This window comes from Lepidochelys olivacea (genome assembly GCF_965140295.1).
Source record: "Lepidochelys olivacea isolate rLepOli2 genome assembly, chromosome: 13".
In the NCBI taxonomy this organism is placed as follows: domain Eukaryota; kingdom Metazoa; phylum Chordata; order Testudines; family Cheloniidae; genus Lepidochelys; species Lepidochelys olivacea.
The window spans coordinates 3,194,863-3,217,470 of NC_140423.1; the positions used below are offsets into that span (position 1 = coordinate 3,194,863).

The window sequence follows — 22,608 nt, forward strand, 5'->3', positions numbered from 1 at the left end:
GGATATTGATGTCCTATCAAGGGAAATATTCGCTGAAATAAATGGGCAAAAGATTAACAAATCCTCGATGGATATCAAAGCATCTCAGAAAAGAACATCCACAGTTCTGAGATTGCAGACAGGCCACCCGGCGGGAGTGAAAAGCAATAGGTGGGACTAAGATTTATCCACTCGGCCCCTTGGGTTAACACCTGCCCATGCTTTGGAATGTCAGACTGTAAGGGAAGGCATGCTCTTTGGATCGGACACCTGGGATCAAACCCTTACCAAGACCCTGCAAGTCGCCGAATTCAGTCTCGAGCTTCGTGGCCTGATAGGATTCTCCTGGGACAAGACAACAACAGCAACTCATGTGGTTGACGTTAAGCAGAGGCTCAGCTGTTCTGCTGCACCAGGGCCTACAAGTGCTACCATATTATGATCAGTTGTTGTATTTCAGTGACTAAAGATATTTCATTGACTGCTAAATGGAACAAAGCCCTCAGAAATATACGGCAAGGAAAAATGTGTCCTTCTGCCACCTCTCACCCCCCATCACACATCACTTGTCTTCTTATAGCATGAGGGCCGTGAGTTGTACCGGGATTAGCACAATGGGACCCTGATCCTGTTGGGGGCCTCGGGACACTACGGTGCTATAGATATAAAACAACAGTAATGAGGGTCCTGCACTAGCAGGGAGCCAGGCAGATATGATAGACAAATGGGATGTTTGGGTTTCCCTCCTATCTCTGATTGCTCTCATTCTGTTTTGGGCTTAAATGGAAACAATCCAGACTGGCAGAAAGGTGAGGCAATCATCAGCAGGATGAACTAAAGGGCCCAGGGTTTGGGCACTAGCCTTGGAGACCTGGGTTCAATTCCCCGCTGTGCTGCAGACTCCCTCTATGACTGTAGGCAAGTCATTTAGCCTCTCTGTGCCTCAGTTTCCCTTCTGTAACATGGGGATGATAGAACTTCCCTACTGCACAGGGGTGTTTTGAGGATAAATCCATTAAGCGCTGTGAGACACTCAAATGGGACGATAATGCCGGCCAGATGAGTACCTAGACGGACAGATGTCACTTCTTTTTCCAACAGGGAGAAAATCTCAACCCCTGCTGCAAACTGCTGCAGTTTCCACGGCATGCATCCGATGAAGTGAGCTGTAGCTCACGAAAGCTCATGCTCAAATAAATTGGTTAGTCTCTAAGGTGCCACAAGTACTGCTTTTCTTTTTGCGAATACAGACTAACACGGCTGTTACTCTGAAACCTGTCAATCCCTTATGCCATTCAGCAAGAGAATTCCAGTAGCAATAACTTCAGAGGTTTCAGATGGTTGGGAGTGGATCACCGGTGTGTGCGCGTGGGGTTTTCCTCTTTTATTTGTTTCTTTGTATTTTTTAATGATCCTTTGAGTCAAACCCAAAATTGATTCCAGCTCTGGCAGCCTGGTAGCAGCTGGTATGGGCTAGGCACGTGCTGTGGCAGAATTTCCCTGTGGAATGATTGGCCGGGATAGCTGGCTTGTCAGCTCTTGGGAAACTCACTGAGTGTCTGGGAAAAAAGAAGGGAGGAGCAGGAACTTACATGTCAGTGTAAAAAAAAAAAAAAAAAAAAAAAAAAGAGGCCACTAAAAATGACAAGATAATTGATTGAGAAATGGATTTTTCCTTCCTCCAAGTGCAAGTCTCTAGATAATACGAGCTTCCTCAATATGCAATAGATGATGATTGTTCTAATGCTTCGAACACCAGGAATGCATGAACCCCAACAGAATCAAATGAATCTGAGATTGCTTGGAAATGGCCACTTTCCAGACAACACTGGGACTTTCCATGGTTAAGCTGGGCTCATTGGTCTCTATTGTGTTTGACATTTTGTCATTTAAAAAACAAAGCTGAGTATCTCTTGAAAGTCTGAACTGAGGCAGGAAATGTTAGTGGCTCCGGGTTGGCATGCCTGCCTGGGACGTGTGTCCCTGATCCCACAATTGGATCCATGCAGATGGACCCTGCAAACCTACGGATCCCATCGGGAGTCTGACTGAAGGATTGGGGCCTAGTTGGACAAACACATATCAATAAAAAGAACAGGAGGACTTGTGGCACCTTAGAGACTAACAAATTTATTAGAGCATAAGCTTTTGTGGGCTACAGCCCACTTCATCGGATGCATAGAATGGAACATATAGTAAGATATATATATATACAGATAAGTTGGAAGTTACCATACAAACGGTGAGAAGCTAATTAGTTAAGATGAGCTATTATCAGCAGGAGAAAAAAAACTTTTGTAGTGATAATCAAGATGGCCCATTTAGACAGTTGACAAGAAAGTGTGAAAAGAAAAGGAGGACTTGTGGCACCTTAGAGACTAACAAATTTATTTGAGCACGTAGCTCACAAAAGCTTACGCTCAAATAAATTTGTTAGTCTCTAAGGTGCCACAAGTCCTCCTGTTCTTTTTGCGAATACAGACTAACACGGCTGCTACTCTGAAAGAAGCTGTGAGGATATTTAAATAAATGGCACTTACACCAGGGTTTCAAAGTGCTGTACAGATATTAAGAATTCCATCCTGCTCCTAATATATTCAAGGAGAGGCAGATCCAACTGTAGCCAGTTCATCCCCAGAACACTTCTGTGTGGTAAGAAATATCTTTGCTTTACAGTCAGGGAAACTGAGGCATGGCAAGAGGCTAGCTGACTTACCAAAGGTCACCCAGGGGATTGTCATGAACCATGATCAGAACTCAGGAGTGCCTGGTTCATAGGCGCACGTTCCGTCCACTAAACTAGACCATCGCTGCCTTTCGCAACGTAGCTGGTGGGTTTTTCAGCAGTGAAGTGGTTAACAGTCTTGGCTTGGCAAATGGCTTAATTAACAGGAATTAACACCCCAGTGAGCTGAACCTGGAAATAAAGTTCATAGCTGTGTAGGTGTCACTGCTCCGGGCTGTCAGGAAGCAGCTCAGAAAAGCAGGGCATCAGTCTGAATTGTATTGAGCACCCCAGTACATGGATGGAGCATGGACTTGTCAGTCACACTGGTGGTTTCTAGAATCCTTGCTGATAACACCGAATGACCTTCCTTTAGAGCCAGTTCTCAGAAAGGCCCCTCTGCAAATAAAAACAGGGAGACCTTCAAAGAGTGAAACAGATAAGGTGAGTAAACAGAACTTCCCTGGGATCAAAGGGGGAGAGCGCCAAGGTTTATATTCCAAGCTGGGATCTTTCAGCCACATCCGGATGGCAGTTTGTTATACTGCCCTTGGAGGTGACTGTTGGTGAGCAGGTGTGGGGAGATACAGGAAAACAGCCAGCTGCAAGGGCAGGGGACTCAGGTCTGTAAGCTCAAAACAGCCTTAGAGCCATCTTCTTTCGGAGGGAAACAATCACGATGTGATACTGAGCGTTCACCCCAGGCTACCAGCTAACCTGGTCCTTGGCCTCCTGAACCAGCCAGAAAGGGACATTCTGATTCCAGCCCCTGGACTCCAACCTGGCCCTGGCATTTTGGTCCTGAGTTGGATCCCAAACCAGGAGGGGCTCGTTTCCTTTCTGAGGTTCCCAGCAGCCCAGACCTTGAGGTTTCAGCCCAAGTGGGCAGAAGCACAGAAGCCAACTTCTCTTTCTCACGAGTCTCAGCGTTCTGGGCCAGTCTCTCCCCTGCAGGTTTGGTGCCACTGGGTCTGAACACCCCCTCCCAGCCCCTCTGCGATAGATTTAACGACAAGCTAAGATTCCACAACTGTCCCCTAACTGGGGATTCAAGCCAAGCCAGGGCTGACCCTCACATATCATATTCTGAGACTTGCAATTGCCTGTTTGATGCCTATCTCCCCTGCATTCTGCTCCTGGGTTGGCCTGGTGAGTCACTGCTGGAGGGCTGGCTTGCATGCACCCCTCTGTGCTAGTGTAGGCTTGCTCCCTCTGACAGGGAGCTCCTCCCGCCTACCCCTGACCTCACTCCAGCAGACATCATGTCACCTAGGCCTGTTCTACGCTATTGAAAGGGCTTGGCCTGGTTCTCTCCGCTCTCCTTCCAAATCCCATCCATAGCAGATGCTAGCCTTGGTTACCTCAGCCACTCTGCAACAAAAACTTGGTCCAAACGGTTGGATTCGGAGCCTGAGCAGCAGAGCTCGGCCAGGGCCAGGGCCTCTGAAGTTGGGAAGTCAGAACAATGGGCTCCCTTCCTTCCCCTAGCTCCCCTTCCCATTTTGGAGACAGACCTGGGTAGCCACTGAGTTTGCGGGGTCCAGACTTGGCAACACCAAGAGTCTCACACTGCATTCTTGCTGGAACCGGTAGGCCAGCAGCTTTGCTTGTGCTCATGCCTCCTTTGATACACAAGCAGAAATTGCTTGTTGGTTGCGTTCACCAGTAAGGAGAAACTGCAGCTTGTCCTTCCCCTGGGAGGAGGGGCTGGCCAGGGCCACGCTTTCGGACTCCATGGTCTGCACTTAGCTCTTGGGAAGTACTGGAGTCTTCCCACTGCAGTGCAGTGTGTTGTGTTTTACAGCCCAAATACTGGGTGCAGATGGGAGGAGCCTTCACATGGACAGTTTGGATTTTAACCCTTAAGCAATCAGGCTCCTCTGCATTAGACAGTGACACACACACACTGAACCAGTTCATTTAAAAAGGAGAATGATCCCTGCCCAGGCAGTAATGGGGTCCCTCCGGCTTCCTAGAGCAACAGGGAGACAGTAACTCAGCTACTGAACGAAAGGAGCAGCCCCTCTAGCTCTGAGCAGCAGAAGAGACCCTGCCCGACTGCCTGCTCTCCATGTGGTCCAGAAGGCAGGAGCATCAGCAGAGATATTCACAGCTGAGTAGGTATAGAGTCATTAAAATTAACATGAGCAGTGTGCAAAATCCCGCAGCTGGCTTTCAAATCTCAACCGTCAAGTTTATTCTGTAGAGGCCCATTTTAACTGTCCATCATGGGCATCTTGATATTAGCTTGTATCAGACTGGACTAAATGCTTTTCTGGTGTAACTTCATTGCATGGGTGTGTCACTAGGCGCCTGTCAGTTGCTTCCAAGGTTTAGCTGCGCTTACCTCTAAGTCATCCCAGGGGATATTCCCAGAGAGGGTGAGGCTCTTTGAAGTTCTCACAAATGACTGGAACGCCCTGCTTAAAAACGCTGGGGTACACACTGTAAAACATGTATAGGCAGTTCCCTGAAGGAAGTTTTTGCCAGACAACCTGGAGCCCTATATGTGAAATGCTGGGCTCTGGTGCATACCCCATATGACAGCTGCTCTTTCAGCCTGTTTCCTGCACCACACTCCCACGCACAGCCAAACAAGCAGGTGGAAATATACAGGCAATCAAAATAACGCAGACTATTTCAGACCTCTCATGCTAATCATATGGTGGCTACACCCGTACTTCAGTCATTTGTTATTCTAGCTGAGCTAGGTTTGCGGATCCATCTTTAGCTCGTTTCAGTTGCATAAATCCAGGGTAACCCTCCTGGGATGAAGTCATTTGTTTTCACAGAATTTCACTCTGAACTCCTTGCCTTATCAGCTCTCCCTGGCACTTCCAAAATCTGCTGCTTTAGTTTTGTTCTCCCACTGCTGTGCTCTGTTACCAACTTCTGGATTCCTGCATGAAGCCAGAAGGACAGGGCATTGTGTGGGGGACCTCTGTGGGAAGCAGGGAAGAGGACTCTTCCAGGCTTTAGTGAAGCAACCACATGCTCCCCCTTGGTTTTGGATCCATATAATCCCAGACCCAAAGGCCAAGCTTCCAACCCTTCAATATCCAGCTCTGCCCTGCTCTCAAACAACTAGTGCTGTCACAGAAACATCGCCATGGACAATTGCTGTGTGGCATGCAGCCGGCAGAGTCTCCTTGCACGGCCACTCCGCAGCCCCTACATTACCCTGTCCAACAGAATGGCTTTGGTCTCTCTGTATGTGCGGCCTGCTGTGCAAGGACATGGGGGCAGGCTCTGTAACTGGTTCATGCCCTGGCTAGCATCCAGGGTTGCTATAGGTTATTTCACTCTGAACCTGCGCTTATGAAATCTGTGAAGTCTTATGCAGGTCACTGGGGGCAAGACTGGGCTGGGAGAGCTGGTTTGGCTAAAATAAGAATTCCTCCTCAGGAACTTTTGCCCATTTTTAGAACTCAAATCAGAACTTTCGAGAGGTTCTGAAGTGTTTGATTATGTCTAAAGCAGAGGGATCTCCGGACTCCCCATGGGGTGCTGCGGGGCAAGCTCCCCCTCACCCCTTACAGAATGGCTGGGGGGAGGGGACGCAGGTAGCTCCCACCGGGTGGCAGGGGGAAGGTGGACCCCTGGCTGGCTGTGTGTAGACTGGTGGGGAATCGTTCCCACAGTAACAATGAAGGGGAGGGGGGCCCACCTTGTGGATGGAGGGGGGAGAAGCAGGACCCCTACCCAGGGGATGGGGGTGGGGTGGGGTAGGGAGGAGCAGATCCCAACGAGCAGTCCCCACCTGGTTCATTCATAAAGTCCCCAGTTGCGGTCGCCTAGCGACCCCAGCCGCGCAACGTTCGAATGGCGGCGGCGGAGCCAATGGGAAGGAGGCGTGTGGGGTCAAGGGGACTGGAGCGTCTAGGACCCGCAGCAGCCTCTGCAACCCTTCTGTCCCCCCTTCAGTGTTCGGCTCTGCGGTAAGAGGGGCCGGGGAGGGGGCGTCGGGAGCAAGGGGCCGGGACTTCCTTCGTCTCCCCTGGAGGCGGAGTGTCTGTGTGCGAAGCCCCAGAGCCCTTGGTCTGTGGGGGTAGGGGATCCCGCTCCCGTCGGTGGTGGTGGGGCTCGGGAGGAATCCCAGAGCCCCTGTCCCCAGGCGGGGCGGAAGAGAAATCCCAGAGTTGGAGGCTGTAGCTTGGGAGTGATATTCATGTTTCGAGCCCTATGAGCCCCTAACTCTGATCCTAGGGTGGTATCTAGGGGGAGCCCTTTTCCCAATCACCAGCCCTAGTGTGGGGCCCCAGGCTGGGTGTGTAGATATCAGGACCAGCGGACTCTGTACTTAGGGTGAGACAATGGGATGAGCATGAGCTGCACTCAAAGGGCACTGGCAAGTGGCAATGGAAGGAGAACATGGTAGGGAATTCTGAGGGGGTGGGGTGTGTCCTTTTGCCCCAGGGCTTTGGGTATTAGTGGGGTACAGGGTGCCTGACCCATGGGTGCTGGACACTGGTTGGCAGCTGGGAGGGGATCAGTTCTTGGTCTTGTTTCTGGTTACATCTGGTTCTGATTTTCTAGGGGGGGGAATGGGTCTCCAGAAAGGGCTGGGAAATGCTGTTTATCAGGTTGCCCCAAAGTGCCGGGGGATGGGCCATGTTTGACTATCTCCCACTGCTACATGTTTCAGTGAAAGCAAAGGTATCATCAGCCAGAAGGTCAGAGTGTCATATCCTGCGGCAGCCTTTGTAAAGGCCTGGCCAATTGTGCGACCGATAAAAAGGTCAGCTCCGCAAGTAACAGCGAGAGAAGCAGGGCCGGCTCCTGCAGGGGTAGGAAAGAATTCCTCTTCGTGTCCAGAGCTGCACGACTGGTAGGCTCTTTCTGGAGATTTTTTACCTCTCTCTGATGCATCAGGTAACCAACTTTACCTGAGGCAGGAGACCGGAATTGATGGGCTGATCCAGTATGACTAAGTCTATGCCCCTATCTGCAGGCAATCAATATTATAGCCTTAGCAAGTATGGAACAGTTCAGATGATGCAACATCAGACAGCCAAATGGGAGAACCAAGCTATGATGTGTTTTCCACTCATTCAGACCATAAAGTGGGTGAGGCATTGCAGAGGCTCCAGAGATAATGTGCATCTGCTTTGTGACTCCGTGGTTAGTTGGCTTGTATCTGCTGTGTCTAAAATGGGGTTAAACCCAGGTTTACTTGATGTGGTTTGGAAGACTATTTACATCATCTAGAATTCTGTTTTTAAAATGCAGTTTGACTCTTTAAAATGGCATAATAGGGCTCCACCTTCATTGTCTTGCAGTGATTTTTTCAAGATCAAACTTACCCAAGTTTACAAATAAAAACCTGTTTTCTCTAACCACTAGCCCCACAAACTGTCCCTGCCTGGGCTCTGAAAGTCAAGCTGGGTTCTTTACTTCTCCCATCTCACCACAGACAAAAGATTCGGTGCTCTGTTACAGCTGTGCAGGCTCCATGCACTGTCACTGAGGACAGAATGAGACCCTGCAACAGGGAGTTTGTAAATCATTTTCTTGATGAGGCAGGAGGCAGGCTAGACCCCCGCTCCCTCCCCAGAGCTGTGCTGTCAGTGCTAGCCGGAGTAAAAAGGCTTATCTTGGTCATTAAATTCAGTACGTGTGTTTCTGGCTGCACAGAGGCAGCAGTTCCATTGAATAAGAAGGTGCCTTTTTAGTTACTTTTCACTGTTGTGCTCCGGAAATACATGTTCATCCGATCCACTGATTCAAGTGAGAACAGTTAATGGTGTGTCTACACTGCAGTCGGGAGGTGTGATTGCAGCACGTGTAGACATACTTGAGCTATGTGAGGGCTTGTCTACACTTGAAACAACAATACTGTAGCTCTTCAGTGTAGACAGCACCTGTGCCGACTGGAGGGGTTCTCCCCTTGGTGGAGGCAGTCCATCTCCCTGAGTGGTGGTAACTAGGTCGACGGAAGAATTCTTCTGTTGACCTAGTGCTGTCTACACTAGGGGTTAGGTTGGCTTAGTTACACTGCACAGGAATGTGGATTCTTCCCGTCCCTGAGTGATGTAGCTGGGTTGACCCTACTTTTTCGTGTAGACCAGGCCTGAGTGTGAATGGGTTTTAACTCTTGAGTTGGTTCAGCCAGCTGCTTTAGGCTTCCTGCAGACAGGGAGCCAGTGCCATCAGTGAGTCTGGAAGCGTTACAATTGCTAGCAAGGGATTGGGAAACAAAGAAAATCCCCGGGATGAAGGGCGGGGGGGAAAAAACCCACTCAACTTGTATTGTGACTGAAAATCTCCAAAGTCCTAGAACAAGGAAAGGAGGGTTGACTCGTAATGATAATGCTTTTAAATAAATCCCCCAGCTCCACATGTTGCTTTTTTTGGCTGCTGTTGCTTAATAAGATCATCATTGCATAGGTGAGGCTTTGAAGTTAAAGATCTGGTAAGGTGAAGTGGGGCTGCAGAGCTCCACACCTTTCCCTGCTCCTGTTGTGTAGCTGGAGACAATGGTCTGAGTCAGCTACCGGGAAGGTTCTCTGGGCGGGGGCAGAGCTGGCAGCGTTCTCTTTCTAAAGGAAAAGGCGGAGTCTGCAAAATGCAGCTCCCAAATGGAGGTAGACGCACTAAAAATGTAGAACGTCACCCCCCCAGGAGCCCCTGGAATTTGCCAGTGTCCAAGGGACCCTGGGGCTCAGCACAGCACTGCATGGACGTGAGCCATGTCTTGAGGGCAATGGAAGGCCAGTCTACCGTAATGCCTGCCTAGCTCCCGCTCCCCAGGCACAGTATTAGGCTGTCGGCATTTGATGCGCTAGCCTTGCGTTTGCTTTGCTGGTGGTACGGAGAACTAGTTCTACTGTACGCGCCCCTCCCGTCTTCAGCTCAGATGTGAGATTTGTTCTGCAGTTGGTGCCCAGGCTGGCTTCTGTCCAGCTACAAGAATGTAGAGTTGGGTGCTGTGGATCCCAGGCAGGGGGTGGGGGTGGAAGGCAGCAGGGGTGTCTCTATGGCTTATGAGAAAGGGGAAATCAAGCCACTCCCCTCCCCCTCCACCCTGGCCCTGTGAGGAGGTTGGGAAGATCTCGCCTCCTGGAAAACCTGTTTGGTCGGAAACGACCAGCAATGCTGGAGGCCGACTGTGCAGCCAGCACAAAACCTCCTGACGTGAGCTTCTGTGCCCTCCCGCGGGTGTAAACGGGTCACCTGAACCCGATGGTATCTTCCACTTCTGCGTGTAGCACCTTGGCTCCCTCGGGGAGATGGGAAGGGCTTTGACCCCCTTTGCTCAGACTCCTGACCTGATGAAGTGTCCCTCCACCTGGGGAGTGGTGGGAAAGAGAAGACAGCCAGGGCAGGACGTGGGGAAGGGTCTGCTCTCTCCCTCTTTCTCTGCTGGTTCCTCTGATTTCTTTCTCAAGACAGTTTCCAGCAGATGGAGAATTGGGGACAGGGGTGCTGATGCAACCTTTGCCTACCTGCAGGTACCTCTTCAGCAAGGAGGAGAAGGCTAATAAGGGATGGGGATGTTTGCGCTAAAGGCAGAGGACTAGGAGTTGGGGTTCCCAGGCTCTATGTGATATGGGTGAGTCAGTCTCTGTGTGCTTCAGTGTTGCCATCTGTGAAATGGGGATAATGAGGCTCACTCACAGGATGCGATGCCAGCGATCGTTGTTGTTGTTATTATTAGACCATCCAAGAACGTGCTCTGTGTTGTGAGACCGCAGCCATTCCTGTTCGAGATTCCTGGCTGGCAGATGCCATGTCAGGGCTGCAGAGAATGGTCTGACTAATGATCCCCTCATGGAGAGCTGGCATTTCAGATCATCCCTTTCCTGATCTGCAGAGTTTGGTTCCTCACTCCACCTGAAGGCAGTGGAAAGGAGCCTCAGTCTGGTGTGATTATAACAGAGTCGAGGAGGTGGGGTTCTGATCTGTCCCTTGAGACTGTCTGTCTCTCCAGCCAGAACGATTTGTGCCTGCTGTACTTTCCATTCCATGCAAGACCAAACTTCACTAGTAGCCGAGAGGCAGCATGGCCTAGTGGATAGGGTACTGGTCTGAAAGCCAGGAGACCTGGTTCCATTCCTGCCTCTGCCACTGACTTGGTATGTGACCTTAGTCAAGTCACTTTACCCCTCTGTGCCTGTTTCCCCGCCCACTCTTTGTCTTCCTGGTCTGTTTAGAGTGGAGGGAGGGCAGAGATCATCTCTTATTGTGTTTCTGTACAGCCCTCAGCACAATGGGACCCTGATTTCAGCTGGAGTCTCTGAGCACGACTGTAATATAAATAACCAGCTGCATCTGAGGAGAGCATACCCCAGCGGTGCAGAGGCCACACTCCAAACAGCGTGTCCTGTCTCCCTACAGGGCTGTAAGAGAGGCAAGACGCTCTGTGGGGTTACCCATGTTTCCTCTCCCTAGCTCAGCAATCACTGCCATGTCACTTACCAGCTGGGGGTTGTGCTCTCTGCACTGAGTGGCTCTTTCCTTTGGCCAAGGCGGGGGCTGTAAAAAGCCACAGGCCAGCAGCGACTGACTGAGGCATGAGAAGGGACTGTCTGTGCTCCATGTGTAAATGTGCCTCCTAGGACACCCCCTCCCCCCTCAAACACTCCTCTCTCTTTCCAGCTCATGTGGCAGGATTCCCCTCGGGCCCTGAGGAAGGGAGCAGGGCAGGCTTCTGTGTGTCTGGAGTCGCCAGACGGGGAGTACGCTGGAAGCTCCTGCTGCAGTGGCTCAGTTGGCGGGTTGTCTCCTCCTTGGGGAGTCCAACCCCCCCGCATATGGTGCTAGACACCGAGGCAGAGAGCACCCCTGGGGGCAAGGCAGAAAGGCGGCGGTGACACGGGAAGGCCAAAAGAAAAGGAGTACTTGTGGCACCTTAGAGACTAACCAATTTACTCCTCGCAGCTACATCAGCTGTTGTGCATCAGGACCTGCCCCCTCCTGCCGGTCAGGTCACTGTGCCGGAGGGTGGTTTGCTCTGCGCACAGGGCGGAGAGGGAGGTTTACCTTCTGAGCACAAACAGGAAGTTGCAGGTTACTTGATCCCTCCAGGTGAGCGGCTGGGTTAGTAGGCGCTGCTGCAGCGGAGAGCGGAAGCCCCGTGAGACACCTCAGGTGGAGCCGGCTGGCGCTGTCCTGGAATCCAGCTGCAGCCACGAGGGGAAAGGAAATACAACTGGTAAGTTACTGGGGTTTGCTGTGCTGTCTCCCTGGAGCCTAGGGTCCGGCTGCGGCCCAAAGCGGAACCAGGCTCCTGTAGTGGCAGAGGGCTTTTGGGAGGCCTGAGCCAAGGCAGGCAGTTCAGCATTTCCAGTTAGGGTCAGAGGCTACAGGACAATTCCTTCAGCTTCTTTGCAAAGCTCCCAGATCTGTGTGAAGAGCAGGGGACCCGCCCGATGGGCTGGGCAGGGTTTTAGCAGAGGCCTGGTCTCCTCTTAAAACGTAGGTCGACCTAGTAATATCACTCAGAGCTGTGAGAAGTTTCACGCCTGAGCACTGTCATTGGGTTGACCTAACCCTGGTGTAGACGGGCTAGGCTGACGGCAAGATTATTCCATGGACCTAGCTACCAGCCCTCGGGGGCGGATTAATGACCTCCGTGGAAAACCCCCTTCCATTGGTGAAGGCCGTGTCTATGCCACGGAGCTATATGTGGCCAGAGTGTCTAAACCCACTGGTGGGGCTTGGTCCTTCTCTTGCTAACGCTGGTGTGACTTGGGAGTGACGCGCGGAATTCAGTGGGGTCACAGCAGAGCGAGAGGGGAATCAAGCCCTGGGGGTTTCTCTCTGGCTCTGCTGGAAGGTAAAAGAAATGAAGCTCCGGAAAGGATTGGATTGCTGAAGGAGGGTGGCCAGAAGCTTGGTGGTGGAGGGGCGGGTGGGACACTGCCCCTGACCCCTACAATCTCAGTCCATTGACGTGAGCAACCTGCTTACTGAACATGAAACCAACACGACGCCATCGGCACTTAACTCGGTGGCTTATGGGGAAAAATTGTAGGGCCTATTGAAAGTTCAAAGGAAGGTGGAGTAACCAGGAGCTGGCTGCACGCGGGAGCTGAAGGAAGAAAGGGGACTGGGACAGAGCAGCGCTGACCAGGCCTTTGATTGTCTCAGTTTGGAAAAAGCACAATGGAGGGCAGCGTCAGGGCTCGAGCAGAGGGGAGCATCCCTGGGATGTGGTTTCTGCAAGGTCTATTTGAAACACCCCCTCTCTCACATTTTCTCCTCCCCTCTCCCCCTGCATTGGCCACGCTGCTGTTGGGATGGGGGATCAGGCTGCCGTCTCTGCTGCTGTGGGGCGGGGTAGTAATGGGCCAATCTAGGCAGCCAAAGGGGGGCTGGTTATTGTGCTTGTGGCAAAACTCCCCAGGCTTAGAGGGGAAAGTTCCCCAGCCCGCCGGTGACGACCACGTGGTCGCTGTGGGTCCACGGGAAGGTTGTGCAAACTCCGTGCGAGTCAGTGAAGTGCACGGACGGGGCGTGGCGGGAAGGGGACCTGGCTTTTGCAGGTGGTTTGAAGTGCCCAGCACGGTGCGGGAGGGCCCCACACTTTCATTGCTGCTCACTGCCGTGGCCACCATCATTCGGTGCTGCGGGGGCGAGTCACGGCTGCGTCAGCAGCGGGGTGCTCTGGGCCCCGTTTCAGAGGCCTGCGACTGCTTTTGGTGCCTCTTTTCCCAATGTGCCTATTAGCTCTGGAGGAGAGAGAGGTGCCGGCTCTGAGGCCTTGAGGATGCTGCTGAAAGCTGGGTTCAGTGGATGTAGGGCTGGAACATCCCAATGGTTTGTGTCTCCTTCTCTAGCAGCTGCCCCTGAGGGGTGCAAAGCACTGCCCAGACATTACTGAGTTAAACCTCTCAGCTGCCCTCAGAGGTTGCTCCTCCCACTGGGCGTGCCCTGTGGAGTGCGTCAGCACCCGCTCTCTCTGTCCATGCCCGCTCTCTCTGTCCGTGCCCAGGTAAGTCTGTTCGCAGGCCCAAGGGTGAGACTTTGTTCAGTGGGACAAGCCATTGACCATGCTTGCGGCTCCCCGTTGCCATTCAGGAGGGCTGCCTCGCATGTATTTGCAGGCTGATAGCCAAGACGCTGAGATAGCTGGAGATCATGGCAATGGGTACCCTGGATCTTTATTTCTTCACATTTTCTATAGCGTCTTTTGCCCTTGGATCTCAAAGCTCTTCCCACAGCTGGATAACTATCAGGCTGTACTGTGCTAGGGTCTTCGATCTGCTACGCCAGCTAGCTGGCTTGCAGCTTTGGGGGCAGAGCTAGACCTGGCATTTGGTAGCTGGCAGGGAATGCCCCTGCAGAGCCTGCTGGGTTCCTTCTGCCTCCAAAGCAAAATTAACCCCATTTCTAAGTTCTTTACAAGGCACCCTTTTTTTTTTTTGCACTCCAAGCCTGGTTTTTTTGCTTGCTAGAGGAGATTGGCTCCTCATTCTGAAGCAGGAAAGACGAGTTTTCAGGGGCTAGTTATCCTGGCGGTGGATGTTTGACTCAGCTGTCCGGCTCTTCAGGGTCGGGGGCATTCCCCTTTTGCTGGTGACTGACCGCTCTGGTTCTGAGCCCAACCTTCAAGCAGGCCACAGACTCATTGTCACTGATGTATGGACCAGGAAATGGCAGATAAGTGAAGACGCATTTGTCTGTTAGCCCCGTGGTGCAGAGGGAGGCAGAGTGAGGTGAAGTGACTAGACTGAGGTCACACGGGGGGGGGGGGCGGGGCGGGGGTGTCTGCAGCAGAACACAGAGCTCCTGGCTCCCAGTCCCCAACTGTCACCTGCCAGAACGGGTAAAAAATGAGTGCCCTTCTGAACCCCCTCCAGAGCTAACTCCACATCTCCTTTCTGAGCTCCGGAAGAGCTCCCTGACCAGTCATTTTCTCCTGCGCTTTGGCTGGGACCGGATGTGCTGAGGGGCCGGGAGTGAGGCTGCCTTGCCAAGGTTTTCCCAGTCCCAAGATATGCCGATGAGCAGCTTGACCTCCCGGTGCATTTCCCATGCGAATCGCTGTGCTTTGCCCGTTGCTAATCCCTGGGGCTAATGAGAGACAGGAGCAGTTGTAAGCTGTTTAAAATGCCCCTTTGACTAGGATTAAGGAGGGGAGGGCGGTGGAAAGAAAGAAGCCTCCAGTTTACAGAGCACTGCGTTGTAGGGAGTTGCATTTCATGTGAGTGCTGGGAGCTGCGTACACGCGTGTGGGGCACATCAGAGCTTTCTCAGGGCCGCTCCTCCTAGGCATGGTAGGGTTGGTGCAAAGTAATGAGGGTCCTTCGCCTGGCTCCTTCTATATGTCCCCTCACCCTAAATTCCAGCTACCTCTTGCCTCCGTGACATCAGCCCCTGCTCCCTGCGTGTCTGGGCGTGCAAGAATTCAACACAGCAACTCTCCCCAAAGGTCACACTGAGGGTGACACTCACCGAGTGGACCCCGGAGGCCTCCGAGTGCTCAGCATGTGTTCACAGCAAGATCCCCCAAAAGTGTGGGTGGGCCCCCTCGACATTAGCTCTCCTCTGTCTGCCCCTCAGCAGGGGGGGCACATGGCTGTCTCAGGGCTGTGTTTCCTAGCCCGGCACCTGTGCTTCTCATTGGCAGACAGCAGCTCCTCTCTGTGGCCCCCTTCCCCAGACTGAGGCCCTGTCATTGTGACAAGCCGAGCAGGGATATGGGGAGGGGAGGCTTCCCGTAGAGATTCCCTGGTGTAGCATCCAGCTGCCCGGCGCGATCACTTTTCCACGTGCGTGCAGCGCTGCCTGGTCATGGACCCCCCTCTGCAGTACCGTTCCCTCACACTCGTGGCTCCAGATGAGCCGGCCCGGCCATCAGGCTGAGTGTCGCTGTCCCCTTTGGAGAGTGTGAGATGCTTCCACCACGCGTCCCGTTCAGCCAGGCTGGGACATGCAGGGAAGAGAGGCGCACACAGGCTGTTTGCCACAGGAGCCGCAGCACAGAGCTCCCCGGCCTCCCGAGGGGCTGCCTAACCCATCAGCAAGGGAGGGCGTCTGGTCTCCTGGGGCAGGGGTCCGAGCTCAGGGTGAGCCTAGTCTTTGCGAGGGAGGTGAGAGATGCCTCTGCAGATCCTGGGACAGTTTAAAGAGCTGTCTAGGCAAGGGCCCTTTCTGTTCTCTGGGGCCCTGTCTCACCCATTCAGCCGTGGGGGGGATCCCGCAGTTTGGATGATCTGGACGCTGGGTTTTTAGCCCTCCATGTTTCCATGGGATGTTATTTCACATCCCCCACTGATATCATGTAAATCTCCTTCGTGCAGATGGCTGTGGCTCGTGGGCAGCTCCCCGGGGGGCAGGGGGGATGCATGGGGCATCCCAGCAGACCAAGGGGCAGGGGCCCAGGGGGTCGGCTGGGCATCCCATCTGGGAAGAGGGCAGGTGATGGTGGGGTGGGCGGGGAAGCCTGGCTGAGGGCCATGGAGGAGAAGGGGCTGATCATGGCAGGAGGCCAGGCTGTAACTGCCTGCTCTCCTCCTTCCTTCCTTCCCCTCTTTTCATTCAAGGAGTTGTCTAGAGCCGCTCTCCCTCTATTGGGGGAGGTTTCTATTTGAAGTGTCTCTGCCTCTGTCCATTGGCTGGCGGGAGAGACCTGGCTGGAAGGGGGGCGGGGCCTGTGCCTTGAAATAGGAAGCCCGGCGTGGGTCTCCCCCGCCTCCTGGCGAAGACGGCAGGCCTGCCCGTGCCTTTGTCTGGCTGAGCTGGCAGAAGCAGGAGGCAGCATCGTTCCGTAGGGAAGCGGCACGCTCCTGCCAGCTCTCGGCTGTGCACTGATCTCTGTTCCCTTCTTTGCAGCGAGTGGAGCGTGACCCCGGGGCAGACCCCACCAAGGCTGCCGGCTCCTTGGACTCGTCGCTCCAGGCTCCTCTGGAAGATCAGAGGGATTTTGCTGCCGGGACTGACACTCAGCCTTAATCTTCGCTACCGGACATGGGTGGCATGTGACCCTTGATGGACACTGCTGCACAGGGCACGGCAGAGCCAGCAAGCAGAGTGGGCGGCGTGGGGAGGAGCAGCTGGGGGGGCGTGCAGCAGCTGAGCAGCATGCCCGTGGAAACCCTCCAGGCTGGGGACGTGATGAAGAGGGTTTCGGTGACGGCGCCCTTCACCTCGGCCATGCCATTCCGGATCCTCAACAAGGGGCCTGAGTACTTCCGCCAGCAGGCGGCCACTGGTGCCAAGAAGCCCAGCGCCGTGGAGAGGCTGGAGGCGGACAAAGCCAAGTACGTGAAGAGTCAGCAGGTCGCCAGCACCAAGCAGGAGCCGGTGAAGCCGCTCTTGAAGCAGCCCCTCTTCACCCCGGGGGTCCGGAGAGCCATGCTGATGCCAAACCGCAAGACCCCGCAAGGGGGCCACAGGGTGGAAGCCTGTGGGCCAAAGACCTCCTTGAACCTGGAGATCCTCAACAACCTCATCAACATCTGTGACAGCCCCCTGCCCTTCCCCAAGTCGGAGAGCCCCCGGGAGCACAAGTGGAGAGCAGAGACGAGGGAGCCCCTGGGCAAAGAGCTGGGTGGGCACCCCGCTGTGCGGAGGAGGAAGGGCCCTTCGGATGGCATGAGCAAGCTGTCGGAGAGCTCTGTCACGTCCAAGCCCTCCAGCACGGTGGCTGTGCGCAGAGTGGATGTCCGGCCCTGCGGGGTTCATCGGGCCAGGGTGACCCCAACCATCCAGGTCACCCCCATGCCTGTCTCACCCGCCAAGGCCAGGATCCCCTCCACCAGCTCCCTTAGCTCACCAAACAGAAGCCCCCACGACAGGCGGACAGACAGCGCCAAGCGGCAGACCCTCCTGCACAGGTCCAAGTCCGACCTGAGTGACAGGTACTCCCGGGCCACGGCCGACCTGGAACGCTTCTTCAATTACTGCGGGCTGGACCCCGAGGAGGCCAGGGACATAGGGGCGGAGCACTGTGCCCGGGCCAGCTCGGACATCGTCTCCATCAAGTTTCACAGCGCCAGCACCACCAGCTTGGAGTGCACCCGTTCCCAGCGCAGTGCCGCCACCCTGGAGGGCAAGCAGGCGGAGCGCATGCCCTACGGCATCTCTGTCATCGAGCGCAATGCCAGGGTGATCAAGTGGCTGTACGGACTACGGCAAGCCAGAGAGCCCCAAAAGGTATCCAACGTATAGTGACTCCATGGATGCCACGAACTCTGATCGCAAAGCCTTTGAGCGTGTGTGTGATGTACAAGGGGGTGTTTTAATTTCTTGCGTGACTCAGTCTGGTCCTGCTGGGAAACACCCTGTGGTGGAGTCTCACTGACAGAGCATCCTTTAACTCTAGTCCCTGTCCCCTGTTGGCCTCCCCTTCCCCTTCCCCTACCCCTGGCCCGCGGCCTTCAGAGATCTGGTCCCTGCAGCGACGAGACGTCGCCGAGCCGAGAACTTCGAGAGTTGCAAGGCCCTAGCAATGAGAGAGGGCGAGTTTCCTTGGCACGGGGGCCGAGGGGAGGAGCGGGGCCAGCCTGGCAGCACAAATGGGACTTTCAGTAGTCTCCGGAGTTACTGCAGGGCTGCGCATTGCCCCGGTCAACAGAGCTGGCCCTGGGAAGGGGTTTCCTTCCTATTAGGCACTGGTCTTGTAAATATGCAAGCTATTAATAAAGAGCCTGGAGTATAGTCCCCCGTGAGCCAGTGAGAGGGCAAAGGGCTGGCTTGCACTTGCTTGCCTCGATCATATTTGGCACCTGCCTGCACCGTTCTCGGAATCAGCGCCAAGAGGACTGTAAACGCCCTCGCTCTCCTGAGACGGTTGGAAGAACACACGTGTGTACACACCTCGTGGGCGAGCCCAAGGGAATATCTGTGCAGCTCATGGGCCAGCCAACACACGCCCGCCTCCTGCAGGGCGGCTGAGGATCTGGTTGTTGCAGTGGAGGGCTTTTCTCCAGCCCTGCGTGCACAACACAAACACAACCCCCTCAAAGGAGGAACTCGGGGGATCTGGTGTTAAGACCCCTCCCCCACCCTGGACTGCACCCTCCGTTCCAGGCAGGGTGGACCAGTTGTGCGGAGCCTGCCCCATCCTGCCTTGTGAGCGGGCAGGAATGTTCTTAGCAGGGTCGGCCACGTTAGCAGAGCTCCGGTTAGTGGTAGAATCCGAAGTGTGTCTCATGCACCCTAGGAGCCAGTTTGTGTCAGCCCAGCTTGGACCGTCGGGCACGTCATTCAACTTTTGTTCTTCCGCAAGGCCTAGTGTGCCGCCGGCTGGGTGGATGGGGTGCGCGTGTGCCACGCTCTCCATCCCTCAGATGGTCACCTCAGGGGTCCTCTGAAACCCCCCAGACCAGCAAGTCTTTGTGTTTTATGCTCAGCCTTACTAGCTCCCAAAAGTGTTAGAGACAAAGCAGTTTTAGGAGGCAGCTTGATCGAGATGAAACTTAATTTTGGTTTGGTTTTGTTCTACCCTGAAACTCTTCACTCTGCTTCAGTTACCAAGAGAACATGGCCCCCCTCTGCACAAGGTTTCCAGGGGAGTGAATTCTCCCAACCCACATTAGTTAAGCTCTTTTGTGGGGAGGAGGAAATGGGTGTCTACAGGAGAAATCCTTGGGTTGTCGAGGACCTGGAGTTTGGAGCGATGGAAACAAACTCGTCTTCGCTGCACGGAAAGAACAGCCAGGTCTGCTCTTTGAACTGTCAGCCCAAGCGGCATGCTCTTCTGCTCCGTGACTCCGGAGGGGCCATGGCAGATCTGTCCCTCCTGAAAGTCCCCTTTCAGTTGTACTTTTATCTTGCTGCCCTGGCTGTTGGCTTTGCTCCCTGACTCATTCTTTTCACAGCTTCTACTTTGCTGTAGTTCTGTGTACATTTCTCTGGAAGCCAGCTTGCCTTTTAATAGCTGATCCCTTGGGGAGATGCTTGTGTGTGTGTAGGGGGGGAAGTGACCCTTGTAAGTGACATATAATAGGAAAACGATGATTTGCGGGGTTACTACTTACTTCCACTGGAAACAGTCTTATCACAAACTGCCGTGATGCATCCCCTTGATGTTGTGCATCTTGATTTCATGCCCCAGCAGAGACGTTCCTCATGGATAACTGCCTGCCGTGTGGAGCTGTTGGGAAGCGAGTGTAGATTGGCGGGAGCTTTATGATCTGCCTGGAGGAGATCAATATAACCTCCTTCCCCAAGCTGGAAAGCGCACGCAGGGCAGTACAGTAGCGTGGGAGGGACAGTGCCACATGCCAGCGCTGGCTCAATAAAGCTCAGCAGCGAGGCTGAAAATAGCAAGAGACTCGGCTGCTTAGCCATAAAGGCAAAAATCTACCTCCTCAGTGTAGGCTTATCAAGGCTCTTGCTCTGTGTGTGTCTGTCTGTCTCTCTGTCTCTCTCTCTCTCTCTCTCTCTCTCTTTTCCTCTGCCACAGTCAAAAAAGCCCAAGAGCTCTGGGAATGCTGACCCCAGTTATTTATGAAGATGGTTTTGTATTGGTCTCGTCTCATTTTTACTGTATTTGCTGACGGTTGTTCTGTAAAAGCCTGACTGATTTTATTAAAGTCCTGTCCTTTGGATGGTCTGTATTTGTTTTGTTGAACTTGGCCGCAAACCAGCTTGACACCCCATAACTCTGGCGGGAGGACCACCCTGCAGAGGGATGGTTTCTGAATAAATGTAATCCCCTTTTTTGGGCTGATCTCACCACAGCTGGATTCAAAGTGAGTAAATAATGGAGTTTGGGGGTACATATGTGGCCCAGGCAGGGGCCATGCTGGCATTTGGGGACCTGCCCTCTTCAGAAGGAGAAAATAAAATCAAAGTAAAATAAATCTCCCTCTTTCTCAGTTCTCTGCGCTGTTCACAGCGGAGAGTGTGACCAAAACCCTAGCACCTACTTGCCAGACTGTGCAGTACCGGGCTCATCAGTGGTCTGCCCTCAGTCCCCCAAAAGAAGCATCAGGATGTCAAGGGGTCCTCTGCACTCAGTGGCACCTGCAGGAGTTGGAGGGCCCTCCGTGGGGCTGGAGCGCAGCTAAGGAGGGGGGTGGTGCCCATGGGGAATGGGCAGAAGGTGCCACTCTCCACAATTCCATAGTCCCTGAGCAGCTCTGCCAGGCTGATTCTGGCCTGCAAGGTGGCGTGTCTCAGCCACTGAGGTACAGAGCCTTCGGAGAAGGGAACGCCCTTGTTTAAGAGACAATCAAGGAGCAGGCAGAGCATGCAGTGGCTCAGGAGAGACAGAGATGCGAAAGGGGAAAGGTCTCATGTCCAGTTAACCCTTGCCCGGCTGTTAGCTGGTGCTTGTGACCCAGAAGCTGGGCTCCAGGGAAGATCAGGGCATGCCTAGCAGGTTTCATGTGTAATCTGCTAAGTGCATGTTTAATGGCAAAGCATGTGTTGCCCTGCTGTGTAAGCCCCCATCTGTGCCAGCTTGAGGGCATGCCCCACTTCTAGTCAGCAGTGGAGCTGCAGAGGCATGTTTTTGGGGAGTGCTGAGGTGTTGCTGGCTGTCTGCCGTGTGAGCTGTGTTACCCACAGCGGCTGCTTGCAGCGCCTGTGGCTCATGCCATCTGCTTCTGCACTTGTCTCAGAGCTGGGGGCTGATGGTATAAGCTGCATGGTTGGACAGCTTCCCTCTTCATTACTGAAATCTGTAACAATCCGTGCCCAGCTTACAAAGGTCTTGAAGGGTTCAGGTGCAGTGGGAGAGAGGGAGACCTGCCCCCATCCTGCTCTGGTGAAGTTAAACTTGTTGCACCATCCTAGAAAGAAAGAAATCTCTGCACGGCACCAGTGCAGTGTGAGGGCATCACTGCCTCCTAGCCACCATGCTCTTTGGGCAGCAAAGCAACCACCAGTGGCAGAGGCTGCTGGAAGCATCCATGCGCTGCTGATTCCAAACCAGCAGCCAGACCCTGAACACGGGACTCCCCTCTGCAGCTGGGGAATGTCCCAAGGCAGAATCTTGCTTTGCGCTTTTACAGCACTCTGGGAACAGTCACTAATTAACCCCAGGGGAGGTTGATCAGTGCTGATAGGGGGAAGTGCTGGCTCAGCTCAGACAACCAGGGGCTTTCCATCAGCTCATCCTGGCTCTGACAACAACTCTTTCTTTGATCCTGGGCAAGTCACTTAACCTCTCTGTCTCAGTTTCCCCATCTGGGAAATGGGGAAGGTGATCATTACGGGCAGGCATCTAAGGAAGATTGATTAAGGTTTCTGAAGGTCCCTGCAGAGGAAAAGTTCTAAGTATTATCTCCAGACAGCCCTGCCAATGCACCTCAATCCTGACCTATGCCAGCTCTAGTTTACTATGGCTGGGTCCCCATACAGTTCTTCAGATGTCCTTGTGTCACATCATCATACCTTTTTGTCAATGGAAGATACTTCTATGAAACAACTCCCCGCCCTCCCCTAAGTGAACTGTCTTTAAGAACTGGGATAGGAAATTTTCCACTTTCAAAGGCACGATCTCGGTGCATAATCAAAGGCCGTTGAGGTCTTTTTTCAAAAAGACTTTGCAGTCGCATGAATTGGTAGGAAATCATGTAAGAAGCATAATTCTGACTTAGCTGGTAACGCACGAGCCCATGGTGTTTCTATAACTTGACTGGCGATTTCTAGTACCAGGACCTTGCCAAACAATGCGCCAACTCCTCCAGCTGTTCCCCAGCCCACTTTAACAAGCTGCAGCAGGCTCACTGGGGAATCACGTAGTCCAGATCCAGGTGTCTTCCGTCCAACCGCCTGCTGGGCACACAGACTAAAGAGCAAAGCACAAAACCCCCCCCGTCACTGTAAATAAATTCCTCTGTCCAGCCGATAGCAGTGGACTGGCACCAAGAGAGGGTTGCAGTCCATGGAAGTAGTTCCTACGGGCGATGAACAAAAGGCTGTTTCTCAGCCTCAGGCCTTGTCGACATGGGAAAGGGTTTTTTTGTCAGTATAAGCTAAGGTGTGAATTTAAGCCAGTCTAG

General features: G+C 53.5%; 1 protein-coding gene across 4 annotated transcripts; it reads left to right on the plus strand.

Annotated features, from left to right (window-relative positions):
* Positions 1-10,155: 10,155 nt before the first annotated feature.
* On the plus strand, positions 10,156-20,203 carry FAM110A (family with sequence similarity 110 member A). 4 transcript variants are annotated; one of them, XM_084645734.1, is made up of 3 exons: positions 10,156-10,256; positions 11,732-11,858; positions 16,484-20,203. In XM_084645734.1, exon 3 carries the CDS (start codon positions 16,640-16,642, stop codon positions 17,819-17,821), a length of 1,182 nt encoding a protein of 393 aa, XP_084501860.1. In that variant the 5' UTR covers positions 10,156-10,256; positions 11,732-11,858; positions 16,484-16,639; the 3' UTR covers positions 17,822-20,203. The 4 variants fall into 4 exon arrangements, with proteins under 4 accessions (XP_084501860.1, XP_084501862.1, XP_084501861.1 ...); XM_084645736.1 differs by lacking the exons at positions 10,156-10,256; positions 11,732-11,858 and adding an exon at positions 13,603-13,640; XM_084645735.1 differs by lacking the exons at positions 10,156-10,256; positions 11,732-11,858 and adding an exon at positions 13,661-13,796.
* The last annotated feature ends 2,405 nt before the right edge of the window (positions 20,204-22,608 follow it).

Coding starts and splice junctions, on each gene's coding strand:
- FAM110A (XM_084645734.1), top strand. CDS start 16,640: ATGGACACTGCTGCACAGGGCACGGCAGAGCCAGCAAGCAGAGTGGGC.